Here is a 13,186-nt window from a genome sequence, read left to right as displayed (position 1 = left end):
TGGTCCCTGACATAGTAGGTGCTTAGTAAATGTGTCTTGAATGAATGGCCTCACAGCTAGTAAGGAGGGGAGCAGAGACTGGGTCTCTAGTCTCTCTGACTACAGATGTCAAGCTCTTCACCGTAAGGATTAGGGTTCAAGGAAATTAGAGGTGGTAGCAAGAGAACAGTTTGGGTGACCTACCATGAGCCCAGATTAGTTGGAATGGATTAGCCCACTGGGTAAGCAGAGAAAATTAAAAGCATATATAGATGACAGTGGGCCTGAGAAAAAGCTGGAAGAATGGAAATTTGTGACCAAAAAGTGGGATATTCAAGGTAGAAGTAGAGCTTTAAGATATAGGATTCTGGATGTGGCTCACAGGAAAAGTATGAGCCAGATTCCAACCACTTCAGTGAATGAGGAGTGACCGGGAGGTGGCTGGATAGCAGTGATTGGTAGGATACAGGCTGGTGCAGCATGAGGGTACAAGAATCTGGAAGCAGCTGCAGCAGCAGCAGCAGCAGCAGCCAATACCTACCCTGGGTGTGATGAGGAGTGTGGGTGAATAAGCAGTCTGTACGTGTGAGGTATCCTTGGCGGGAGAGCTGAGTTTTAGTGAAGGATAGAAGTTGGACAAAATCTTGTAAAAATGTTGAGAATGTAGGAGCATTGTTAACGAAGAAGGTTTCCAAAAAGCCAAATAGAAAAGTCTGTCTCTGTTCTCCATTTCCACAAATTGTGCAGGGACTGTGGGGACTGTAAGGATTTGTTTTAATGTTAGTTGCGTAAGACTATGACCACTCGGGGCACCTGGGTGGTTCAGTGAGTTAAGTGTCCGACTTCGATGCAAGTCATGATCTCATGGTCCATGGGTTCAAGCCCCGCATTGGGCCCTCTGTTATCAGTGTGTAGCCCACTTTGGATTCTCTCACCCTTTTTCCTCTTTCTCTCTCCCCCAACCCCCGCGTGCACACACACACACACACACACACAGACACACACTTTCTCTCTCTTAAAAATAAACAGTAAATTAAAAAATCTTAAAAAAAAAAAAAAAGCAACTGTGACCACTTGAAGAGGCTGGATACCAGAAACTGTGGTGCCAGTGATTACTTAGAAATGGTTTCTTGGGGCACCTGGCTGGCTCAATCGGTTGAGTGTCTGACTTCGGCCCAGGTCATGATCCTGCGCTTTGTGGGTTCGAGTCCCATGTCGGGCTCTGTGCTGACAGCTCAGAGCCTGGAGCCTGCTTCAGATTCTGTGTCTCCCTCTCTCTATGCCCCTCCCCCGCTCTCTCTATCTCCCAAAAATAAATAAACATAAAAAAATTATTAAAAAAATATAAATAAATGGTTTCTTAAGCATCACCTTAGGTCAAGAACTAATTCTTCTCACTAGACTGATGGCTAAAAGGTACAGGGTTCCTTTTTGGGGTAATGGAAATGAGCTATAATTATAGTGGTGATGGCTGCACAACCTTGTGAATATACTAAAAACCACCAAATTGTACACTTTAAAGTGGTAAATTTTATGTTGTGTGAATTATGTCTCAATAAAAAACTGTTTTAAGCTAATGCATTTCTCCTTTCTGTGTATGTACCAGGTAGTGCAGCTGGATGTGAGAGGCAACATGGTGAAACTTAATGATGGCTCTCAAATAACCTATGAAAAGTGCTTGCTTGCAACAGGTGAGTGTTTCTGGACAGGGAGTTTGTCCCTGGTACAGCTCATTCGAGTTTTAGTATAGAAGACATGACTTAATCTTAAGAAAACCAAACCCAGTATCTCTGAAGTGGTCCTCTTCTCTTGGTGCAAAGCCCAGCTAACTACAGGCATCTGATCAGTAGCCCTGCCAAATTATCCTTGCTGTCACTTCCAGTAAGGGCATGGATGGGTATTGAAGAGAGTGGCCTTTTTTTTCCCTGCTCTCCCTGTTAACCCTTGCCCTCTGCTCTCTGCCCTGTGCCCTGAAAATGATACAGCCTCATGGCCACTACCAATCAGAAATCAAAAGGGGAGATCAAAGCTGTCCCTTAAACAAAGCATGCTTTCTGGTGAACGCCCTAGAAGGGATTGGAGAAGCAAAAACTGAGGCCTTGTGGCCATCACTGGAGAGGGCAGACTCTTTGTAGAGAGACTCTCAAATGGCTTGTCGAAGAAAATTGACAGAAGCCTGCCGGGAGAGAGGTGAGGTGAAGGGAAACAGCCTTCATGCCCTGTGAATGCTGAGGTGGCCCTGGCAGAGAACACCACAGCACCACCTTTGTGAGGGGATTTTCTGGACTAGCTCCAGCTTGTTGGGCTAAAGGGTTTTCCTTCTTCTATTTCTAGGAGGCACTCCAAGAAGTCTGTCTGCTATTGATAGGGCTGGAGCAGAGGTGAAGAGTAGAACAACACTTTTCAGAAAGGTAACTTCTGTAGTGCTTTGGTTGTGTTGGTTTTTGAAGAGGTAGCATAAGCTTGTGGTCCCCAAGCAACCATCCAGGAATCAGGGGACGTGAGTTCCTATTTATCGCTCTTCTACAGACTTGTTATCTGGCCTTGAACAAGTCACTTCCTCTCTCTGCACCTCAAATACCTCACTCAAGGGTTTTCTACTCCTAGGTGAAGAATACATTTACTGTTTTTGATTACTTGCTATGGTTCCTTCTGATTGCCCTTCCATAGTTGTTTTTTTCCTGATACACTGGAACTCCTTATAGCCTCTTGGCATTTTGCATTATAAATGCTACCGTGGAGACTTTGAGGAGAAAACTTAAGAATACCTAAGTGAAGGGGCACCTGGGTGGCTCTGTCGGTTAGGCGTCCGACTTCGGCTCAGGTCATGATCTCATTGTTTGAGAGTTCGAGCCCCGCATCAGGCTCTGTGCTGATAGCTTGGAGCCTGGAGCCTACCTCAGATTCTGTGACTGACTAACTTTCTCCCTCTCTCTCTCTCTCTCTCTCTCTCTCTCTCTCTCTCTCTCTGCCCCTCCCCTACTTGCACTCTGTCTCTGCCTCTCTCAAAAATAAACAAAACGTTTAAAAAAAAAAAAGAATACCTAAGTGAAAAAGGAAGTGGGGGCTTTTTTTCTTAACACTGCTTTACTCATGAAAACAGCTGAAATTTTCCAGCCACTCTTACGGGTATTTGAAAAGATGTGTATCATCCTTTAAATTCTTGATAGAATAAGGTTAATCAGCCTTTGGCACTATGGACATTTGAGGCTGGATAATTGTTTGTTGTAAGGGGCTGGCCTGTGCATGTAGGATATGTAGCAGCATCCCTGGCCTCTCCCCACTAGCTGCAAGTAGCACCTCTTCACACCAAGTTTTGACACCCAAAAATGTCTCCAGAAATTTCCAAATGTCCACAGAGGGAGAGAGGGCAAGACTGCCCCCAGTTGAAAACTACTGACACTAGAAGGAATGTTACAATGGAGAAAGAAATTTATATCAATATCAGAGGCTTGGGCCACCTGAGTGGCTCAGTTGGTTAAGAGACTAACTCTTGGGTTTCGGCTCAGGTAATAATCTCACAGTTCGTGAGTTCACGCCCTATGTGGGGCTCAGGCAAAGAGTCTGCTTGGGATTTTCTCTCTCCTCTCTCTCTGCTCCTCCCCCGCTAATGTGCATGCATTCTCTAAATAGATAGATAGATGGATAGATGGATAGATAGATGGATAGATAAATAGATAGATAGGCAAAAGCCTGCTTGGGATTTTCTCTCTCCTCTCTCTCTGCTCCTCCCCCGCTAGCGAACGTGCATTCTCTAAATAAACAAACAAACAAAACAAACAAAAAAAATAACAGAGGTGGGGTGCCTGGGTGGCTCAGTCAGTTAACCATCCAACTTTGGCTCAGATCATGATCTAATGGTTCGTGGGTTCGAGCCTTGCGTCAGGCTCTGTACTGACAGCTCAGAGCCTGGAGCCTGCTTTGGTTTCTGTGTCTCCCTCTATCTGCCCCTCCCCTGCTCGTGTTCTGTCTCTCTCTGTCTCTCAAAAATAAAATAAAACATTAAAAAAATAAAAATAACAGAGCCTATAATTGAGCCACTTTATACAAGAAGAAGATTTTATATGCAAATTACTATTATCAAAGATTTAGCAGAAAATTCTTCTCAGTATTATCATCCTATACCTCTTTGGAAAATCAGTGGACTAAACTGGTATGATCCTGCAGATTGGAGACTTTAGAACTTTAGAGAAGATTTCCCGGGAAGTCAACTCAATAACAATAATCGGTGGAGGCTTCCTTGGTAGCGAACTAGCCTGCGCTCTTGGCAGAAAGGGTGAGTACTAGGCAGTGACCTCGATTTTCTCTCTCTGGTCTTATATCCTATGCTTTTTGGGGCTCTCACAAATTCCAGGGATGCATTTTCCAGGATCAGTAGAAAGAGTTTGATTAAGATTTATATGGTAAGGGGCACCTGGCTGCCTTAGTCAGTAGAGCATGCACCTCTTGATCTTGGGGTATGAGTTCAAGCCCCATGTTGGGGGTAAGGTTTACTTAAAAAAAAAGATTTATATGGTGTAAAGCTAAGCACTGAGCTTAGTTCTCATGAGGAATCCCTTAGTGAACAAAAAGCTGTCATTTGAGCAACTGAGCAGAACTGCTTTCCTTCCCTTCCTCTAGCCTCTAAGCCAGGACTCCTTTGAAACAAAATATTAAGGAAAGTGAGTTATTAAGATGGTAAGTGCAATATAGACTACAGAATCATATGTATATTTGAACTGCTATTCCCTGTAAAAGTCAGTCTTCAGACACACAATGGTTCCCAGTTGGATAGATCTGTGTGTTCCAGTTTGAATGTTTCATTGCAACCGTTTTTCTTAATGTTAGTTTTCAGCTCTGTGAAATCAGGGCATCTTTCTCAGGAGGGTGCTTACTGTTGAGAGGTCGTAAGGCACCTGTGTAAGTCTGAGGTGATGCCTGGGTGTAAGTGCACTTAATTCACTTATAGATGAATCCAGGGATGGCAGTTCTGGCACCTGTTATATTTGCCTTGTCAGTGCCCTCGTGCCCCAGTGACCCACAGATAGGAACTCTGGCCTGGGTCGCAGCATTGCCCGGCATATAGTGAATGGCTACCTGCTGCTCCTTTACTTCTCTTCCAGTCTTTCCAGGATTGGCTTTCACCTCCCACTATACACTCTGTTTCTTCTTCCCAGCTCGAGCTTTGGGTACAGAAGTAATTCAACTCTTCCCTGAGAAAGGAAACATGGGAAAGATCCTCCCTGAATACCTCAGCAACTGGACCATGGAAAAAGTCAGACGAGGTAGGGAGACTCCTTCCATATGCTGCTACTCTTTCCTTTGAGTTAGGCCTAAAGCAAAGTTAGCTTCTTTGGGAACCCCCTTGCCATACACCATATCACCTGACAGATGAAGTATTTCCACCATTCTCCAGTCATCCAAGTTCACGTAGGTGTTCTGAATCTGATGCACCAAATTTCTGGAAGTACTGAAAGTGAACTGTGGGTGTGGGGTCTCCAAGGCTGCCTGCATACTGATGATTACCGGTTTTATGATAGCAGATGCTTTAGTCATCTTCTCTACTTGTCGTGAAGGTGGTACGCTCACAGACTCAGCCTCAGGTCTCATTTGCCTTCACAGAGGGGGTTAAGGTGCTTCCCAATGCTATTGTGCAGTCAGTTGGAGTCAGCGGTGGCAAGTTGCTCATCAAGTTGAAAGACGGCAGGAAGGTAAGGAGGGGAAGATGGGCTGCCAGATCTTCCAGCTCTGCCCCCTGCCTTTCCTTCTTCTTACTCCTTCATTTGATAGCAGTAGTTTTCGGGGCAGCCACCATTCACCTGTCATAGTTTTCTGAATGAACTTTCCATCCATTAACATAAGAATGATGAGGGGTGCCTGGGTGGCTCAGTCCGTTAAGCCTCCAACTCTTGATCATGGCTCTGCTCATGATGACATACTTTGTGAGTTCAAATCCCATGTTGAGCTCTGTGCTGACAACGTGGAGCCTGCTTGGGATTCTGTCTCTCCCTCTCTCTGCCCCTCTCCTGCTTGCGTGCACACACAATCTCTCTCAAAATAAATAAATAAACTTTAAAAAAGAGGCCTTTTTAAAAATAAAAAAAAAATAGGGCGCCTGGGTGGCTCAGTCGGTTAAGCGTCTGACTTCGGCTCAGGTCACGATCTCACGGTCCGTGAGTTGGAGCCCCGCGTCGGGCTCTGTGCTGACTGCTCAGAGCCTGGAGCCTGTTTCAGATTCTGTGTCTCCCTCTCTCTCTGACCCTCCCCCGTTCATGCTGTCTCTCTGTCTCAAAAATAAATAAACGTTAAAAAAATTTTTTTTAAATAAAAAATAAATAAGAATGATGAGAGCCAGAGTAGACACCTGTGAGCCATTTTCCCATAGCTCCCTCCTGTCTGTAACAGATTTTTGAGACCTCACAAGGGTGGCAGATTTCTGTTCTGATAATGTGGGGTTTATTTGTGTTTAAGGGAACTTTATGAAGTAGAAGTTTAAATCTATTTACCAGAGTTACCTAAGTTAACCAGTGATTTTTTTTTTAAGTCTCCAGTTCTGAGTAGAACAATGTGCAGTTGCTATGTCCATAGGCATACATGGAAACCGTGGTAATTGGCTGAAGTATTTCTTTTTTTCCTCAGGTAGAAACTGACCACATAGTGGCAGCTGTGGGCCTGGAGCCCAATGTTGAGTTGGCCAAGACTGGTGGACTAGAGATAGACTCTGATTTTGGTGGCTTCCGGGTAAATGCAGAGCTCCAAGCACGCTCTAACATCTGGGTGGTAAGTGTGCTACAGCACGAGCAGGCATGGTTCCTTGTCCCCAGCCTGTGAGCAGGTCTGCCTGGCAGTGTGCAGAAGCTCACCGAACTTTCTTACCTGAACAGAGCCGGGGTGTAAAGCCCAGGGTAAAGAACAGGAATGTAACTACTTGACTTAGGAGATCAGGTATGGCCTCATGCCACAAGCCGGTGGAAAAGGAAATGAACAGTGTACATGCCTGCAGAAAGACAGTTCTTCCCATTCTCCAGTTGGCTGCAGCCATCAGCATTACCCGGATGTGCTCATGCCCAGCTTTCACATTGATCTTCTGTTCCCTTTGCCCGAACGTGAGTCCAGGGAATGGAGGATGAGGCAGCTTTATAACATTCTGGAAAGGAAGATTACTCCATTTTCATTATCCTTGAGCACTATTTTTAGCTGTCTTAAAAAAATCTGTTATGACACAAACAAGACTATAGTGTGTAGAAACCATGAGGTAATTTCCCCATTGTTAGATCATTACGAGTGTATTGTGTTTGATTATGGACTCTGCAACTAAGGACATGGGAACTTTGAAGGGTGTTTTTCCCTTAAAGCTTTTTTTTCTTAAAGATAAAGTGTACTGGATTTTTAAAAACTTGTTATAAAAGCAATCTGCACTCAATATGGAAGACACAGACAAGAAGGGGGAAGGTGGGAAAATCACCTATAGCAAGCACCAGTATTTTGGTGTATTTCCTTCCCTTCATTTTCTTGTGCATCAGATTTTTTTCCTTTGTTGTAGATGGTCATGGTGAGTGTGCTTTATATGAACACTTGTATTCTCCTCTTTTTCACTTTCCCTTCTAACATATCTTCCACGTTGCTTCATAATCTGCAGTCTAATGACTATATAATAGTCCACCAAGTGGATTTCATCATCCACTTCACCATTGCTCACATGTTAGATTTTTAGGTTGCTTTGGGGGAGTCTGAATAGCCACAAAGATGAACAAAGGGTTAGAGCACTCACGTGCCACATGTTGAGTGAAGGTGGCCTTGTTCACTTCCAGCCGGAGGCCCTCTCTCTGCTTGGAACACTGAGCTCACTCAGTCTGTACCTCTCACCTGGTACCACACTCATTTCCACCATGCTGTGGTGAGGGGCGATGCTGCATCTTCAACTAGGTGACACCCTCCTTGTGAGCAAAGTGTGGCTCGGGTCTGTCTCAGCCACCCAGACAGGATAATGCTTTGTACAGGAATAAGTTCTCCGGAAATATTTGGTGAATGAAGGAACTGAGGCCGCATGACCAAAATAAAATCTTACCTTGGAAAAGATTTCTAGGTAAGAGGCAGTCACACCTAAAAACTGGTTTCCAGGCATAGGAAAGCATATTCTGCAAACCATGGCTATTAAATATTTGGTCTCTGCTAAGGGCAGAATAAGAAAAGAAATCAGTGTGAGCTGGAGCATAGAAGATTTAGGTTAGCTTTGTGGAAGCACAGATTCGTTTTTTGATTTGGTTTTTTTTTTTTTTTTTAAGCCTAGAATACTTTTTTAAAAATGGAATCTCAACTGTTTTTTTTTTTTTAATAGTGTAGGTGTGATTCTGGCCTATAAATGGAAAACATTAGGTAACAGCACAAGGTTTTATTGAGCCCCCAAAAGTATGTTCTGTCTTCAATTTGCTTTTTTATCGTGTGCTCATGTAATGTATTTGTCTCCAAAGGCAGGAGATGCCGCATGCTTCTACGATATAAAGTTGGGTAGGAGGCGGGTAGAGCACCATGATCATGCTGTTGTGAGTGGAAGATTGGCCGGAGAAAATATGACTGGAGCTGCTAAGCCATACTGGCATCAGTCAATGTTCTGGTAATAGTTTTTTGTACCTTGTGGATTCAACTTATTAGAACACAGAATTACTGAAACCACAGTTACAGTTTGGTTTCCATGTGGGCCAGTTAGCTTAATACAGAGGGGGAAAACTTTCCATCTCATTTCCATGTATTTTACACCCAAGCAGTGTTCCAGTAAAAGGCCCCACCTGGCATAAGTTAGACTAGGAGAATGAGTGGAGAGGGCATCAGCACTTCTGGTAAAATAGGTCAGAGTTTGAGCTCTTAGCTATAGATGGCAGTATATTTTTATTTGTTCTTTGCTGAGCCCAATGTACTGACAAAAAAGGCAGCCCAGGGGCACCTGGCTGGCTCAGTCAGTGGAACATGCGACTCTTGATCTCGGGGCTGTGAGTTGGAGCCCTACACTGGGTGTAGAGATTACTTTAAGCAAAAAAAAAAAAAAGGCAGCCCACTCATATGTAACCCTTAAGATCAGCAATTCAAAGTCAGACATAGGTAGGCAGTTCTCTGGATAGCAAAAAGTTAGCAGTGGACATTCCTGAGTACTGGGACTGGCCTTACTTGGCACACTCTCATCTTGTTCCTTTGAAAGATGGAATACATAAAAAACTTCAAGGTTTCCAGAACCTCTAAACAATTTCTGTTGGGGAAATTCTCAGCTGGTGAGAGTACATTTTAGGACAATCACACACAGTTTTGTGAGTGGGCAGTAAAAACATAACAGATGGATTTCAGGGTCAACACATGTAAGATAATGCGGTTAAGAAAAAAAATAGTCCATAGCTATACAAGTATCAGTTAGGTCTCAGGAACACAATCCAGGAGGTCATTGTGGACCAATCCCCGAAGACACCAGTTCATTGAGCTTCTATGGTCAGGAAGATGACAACATGGGAATAAAAAGCAGAACAAAGGGAATATAGTCAATGATATTCTAATAGTGTTGTGTGGGGACAGGTATAGCTCTGCTTGTGGTGAGCATGGCATAATCACTAAGTTTTACACCTGAAACTAACATAACATGGGTGTCAGCTATACTCAAACATTAATTAATTAAATGATGGCAAACTGTAGAGCACCAGAAACAAAACCATGAGTAGCCTCCATGATTTACAAAACCATGGTGTATCTGTGCCTCAAACACTCTCTGAAGTTCCTGACATACTAAGAGCAGGGTATGATAATGATACGAAAAGTTTCCAAGAGGGACAATTAAAATGACCCAAGTGGATCGGAGGCATTGCAGCCTTGATAAAATGAAGGCTCAGAGGAAATACCGTGAGTTGATGAAGCTGTAAAATATCTCAGATTCTGAATTCTAGAAATACGGAGTACTCCTTAAAGCTTCAAAAAGGCAGTTTTAGGATGAGTTAAAGGAAGGTAGTGAATAGTAAACTCAAAGAACCCATCACTCATCAAGTATGGTAAGGGGTAAAAGCATAGATAAATTTAGCAAAGTGTAGATCATTGTATGGATATGTGATATGTATAATGGCTTCCTAAGGGAAATAAAAACTGGTTTGGGATAACCCCAGATGCTCTAGCAAGTGGACAGATCAGTTTGGCGTTTCTCTTGTTGCACCTACCAAGTTCTCTGGTTGGCACGAACCGAAGTGCGGTGTCTTAGAAAAAATACGCCGTTGTGTCATTCTTTGCGGCCCCTTGACAAAACACCCTCTTGTCTCTCTTTCCTTAGGAGTGATTTGGGCCCCGATGTTGGCTACGAAGCTATTGGTCTTGTGGATAGTAGTTTGCCCACAGTTGGTGTGTTTGCAAAAGCAACTGCACAAGACAACCCAAAATCTGCCACAGAGCAGTCAGGTAAGGAAGCCCAACTACTTCTCTTGCAAGAGTGTTGAGCAGCAGTGGTCCAAATTCTCCTGAATAAGGAGTTTCTGTATTGACCAGAGGGCACTGTCAGTGAAAGCCTTTCTTCATGTTGTGCTTTAAAATAAACCATACCCGAAGTTCTCACACTTTTGTGGTCTGAGAGCTGGCAAAATCAGGTCTCCTGGTCAAAGCGTAGACTCAGATGTTGTGGGTATCTGTCCTGGACTCTGGACAGTGGCTGGCTCAGCAACTCTTGTTCAGTTTGCCTCTAGGGGATAGGAAGCCCTGTGTGATGAAGAAAACCTGAACTTTTTAAAGATTATTATTATTATTATTATTATTAGCTTCCTACTAATCCAAAGAACCTTAGTTTAGGCCTGAGAACCGTAGTTTAGGACCTACTATCCTCCACGGACCCTGGGTGGTGAAGAACTGGGCTGAGTAATTCTTGAGCTGCCTGTAATTCCATCTGTCAGGTCTTACTGCCAGGTTTTCTTTAGATGGGAGGCATCTCTCGTGGAATGAACTTCTCTCCCACACACAACTCTCATTAACTCTTAGACCTATTCTCTCTGCCTTCCATGACCCTGGCTTAAGTTATTTAACCTTTGTGTCCTCTTGTTAGAGGCATTTCAAAAACAGGTTGCTCTTTAAGGAGAGAGCAAGACATCATAGGGACACGTAGGTCCTTTTTCTGTACAATCCAAGTGATAACATCCACCCGCTCCTTCATTCAGCCCTCCAGGGAAGTGGATCCAGGAGAGGGACTCAGGGACTTATAAACTTCAGATCACCACTCTGTGCACTGGGCAGTATTATTTGGAAACTGGTTGTTCTCAGAGGACAACACACTTCCTCCCCAGAAGGAAACACCTCCACTGTGGTTTTTCCATATTAAAGTGTCCTTTCCTGCTTTGGCCAGAGTGCCTCTAGCAGTACTGCCCAATAGACCTTTCTGCTATAATGGCAGTGTTCTATTTCTGCTGTGTCCAGTACATTAGGCACTAGCTGCATGTGGCTATTTAGCACTTGAAATTTGACTAGTGCAAATGAGGAACTCAATTTCACATTTTATTTAATTTTGGTTAGGGGCGCCTGGGTGGCTCAATTGGTTCAGTGTGTGACTTAGGCTCAGGTCATGATCTCCCGGTTCGTGAGTTTGAGCCCCACGTTGGGCTCTGTGCTGACAGCTCAGAGCCTGGAACCTGCTTCAGATTCTGTGTCTCCCCCCGCCCCCGCCTTGCTCGCTCTCTCTCTCTCTCTCTCTCTCTCTCTCTCTCAAAAGTAAATAAACATCAAAAAAATAAAATTAATTTTGGTTAAAATAAATTAAGCTTTAATTAACTTTTATTTATTTAATTTTATCTAATTAATTTTAATTAGAATAGCTGTTTGTGGCTAGTGGCTACGATACTGGACCGTGCAGCTCTAGAATGTTTCTCAGAGGGCAAGGGCAAGTCTTCTGCAGTGTGAAGAAATCTAGATACCAGGAAATATCCATAGCATAAATTTAAAATGAGATAGTAAGGGAGGGAAGTTTGGGGTTAGACTGACCCAGTGCCCTGGAGCTGGCAAGGAAGACCTTTTGTTAGCTTTGTCAAAGGAGAGGATCTGGAGAAGTCAGTGTTCACTAAGGGGGCATAGAAAAACAAATCATCTAGAAGCAGCTTGAATGAAGCAGGTGTCAAAAGATGCTTGCCTTCTAGAATTTCCTAAGTTCATAACTGACTTTGTTTTGTTTTGATTTTGTCTGTCATGTGGGTTGGCCACAGGGACTGGTATCCGATCGGAGAGTGAGACAGAATCTGAGGCCTCAGAAATCGCTGTTCCTGCCGGCAGTCCCACAGTCCCCCAGGCCCCAGCTGAAGGGGAGGACTACGGCAAAGGTGTCATCTTCTACCTCAGGGACAAAGTAGTGGTGGGGATCGTGCTGTGGAACATCTTCAACCGAATGCCAATAGCAAGGAAGGTGGGTACCTGTCAGAGCTCCTAGAGGAAGATGGGCAGTGTGGACCAGAAAACGCACTTGGGACTCCATCAAGGTGCCTTGCTGTGCATTGTCCACCTGGGTCAGACTGAGCCTGAGCAGAACAAAGGTGTAGCCTTGCCTCAGGAGCGTTTCTTTTTCAGTCAGGACTTGGCTGGGTGGCCTGGGAGCTGTTACCCGCTCATTTGGGGTTAACAGAAAGCGGTTCCCACAGCCCTCTCCCAGTGTGATGTGGGGGCTGGCCTGGGCTGCCCCCATTGTGCGGGCCCGCCTGAGTGCACATGAAGTGAGTTAGTGACCCATTGTTACTCTCTCCCTCAGATCATTAAGGATGGTGAGCAACACGAAGATCTCAATGAAGTAGCCAAACTGTTCAACATTCATGAAGACTGAAGCCCCCCACAGTGGAATAGGCAAGCACTTTGCTGTCCCCGACAGCAGTTTGGATGAGCATTTTTTATTCAGCAGACTTCCTCTGTGTGTATGAGTGTGAATGGTAAAATCTTTTGTGAATATTTCAGCCATGTAGACAAATTCTTAATGTTCACATAACTAAATAAAACCTGATTCTTCTAAATTCAATTCTTTTCTGTTTGAAAGGGAGCAGGTGGGTGAGGGGAGGAAAGCTGAGCATGTTAGCGAGCAAGCGCACTGGAGCTACGACCAAGTGCGTGATTTTCCTCAGCCTCCTGTTCCCTGCTCCACGCTCTCAGCTTTTTTCAGTTCCCTGAATGTCTCTCTTGCCCCATCCATTGTTGAGTGAGCGAACACATAAACATGTGGAATAGACTCTGATTTACCCAGAATGAT

The 13,186-nt window shown here is 44.2% G+C and overlaps 1 protein-coding gene across 2 annotated transcripts in view; it reads left to right on the top strand.

Moving 5' to 3' along the window:
* AIFM1 (apoptosis inducing factor mitochondria associated 1) overlaps positions 1 to 12,953 on the top strand; it is a 31,437-nt gene extending 18,484 nt beyond the window's left edge. For both annotated transcript variants that reach the window (XM_007085443.3, XM_007085442.3), the window contains exons 7-16: positions 1,586 to 1,670; positions 2,314 to 2,390; positions 4,147 to 4,255; positions 5,136 to 5,243; positions 5,581 to 5,669; positions 6,598 to 6,738; positions 8,430 to 8,572; positions 10,256 to 10,380; positions 12,162 to 12,358; positions 12,698 to 12,953. In XM_007085443.3, the coding sequence (XP_007085505.1) occupies positions 1,586 to 1,670; positions 2,314 to 2,390; positions 4,147 to 4,255; positions 5,136 to 5,243; positions 5,581 to 5,669; positions 6,598 to 6,738; positions 8,430 to 8,572; positions 10,256 to 10,380; positions 12,162 to 12,358; positions 12,698 to 12,769 (1,146 nt within the window). In that variant the 3' untranslated portion in view covers positions 12,770 to 12,953. The remainder of the gene's footprint in view (positions 1 to 1,585; positions 1,671 to 2,313; positions 2,391 to 4,146; positions 4,256 to 5,135; positions 5,244 to 5,580; positions 5,670 to 6,597; positions 6,739 to 8,429; positions 8,573 to 10,255; positions 10,381 to 12,161; positions 12,359 to 12,697) is intronic.
* The last annotated feature ends 233 nt before the right edge of the window (positions 12,954 to 13,186 follow it).

Source organism: Panthera tigris, chromosome X, assembly GCF_018350195.1.
Source record: "Panthera tigris isolate Pti1 chromosome X, P.tigris_Pti1_mat1.1, whole genome shotgun sequence".
NCBI lineage: Eukaryota > Metazoa > Chordata > Mammalia > Carnivora > Felidae > Panthera > Panthera tigris.
The sequence above is the reverse complement of the archived record's forward strand: the minus strand, read 5'-3'. Positions and strand labels throughout refer to the sequence as shown.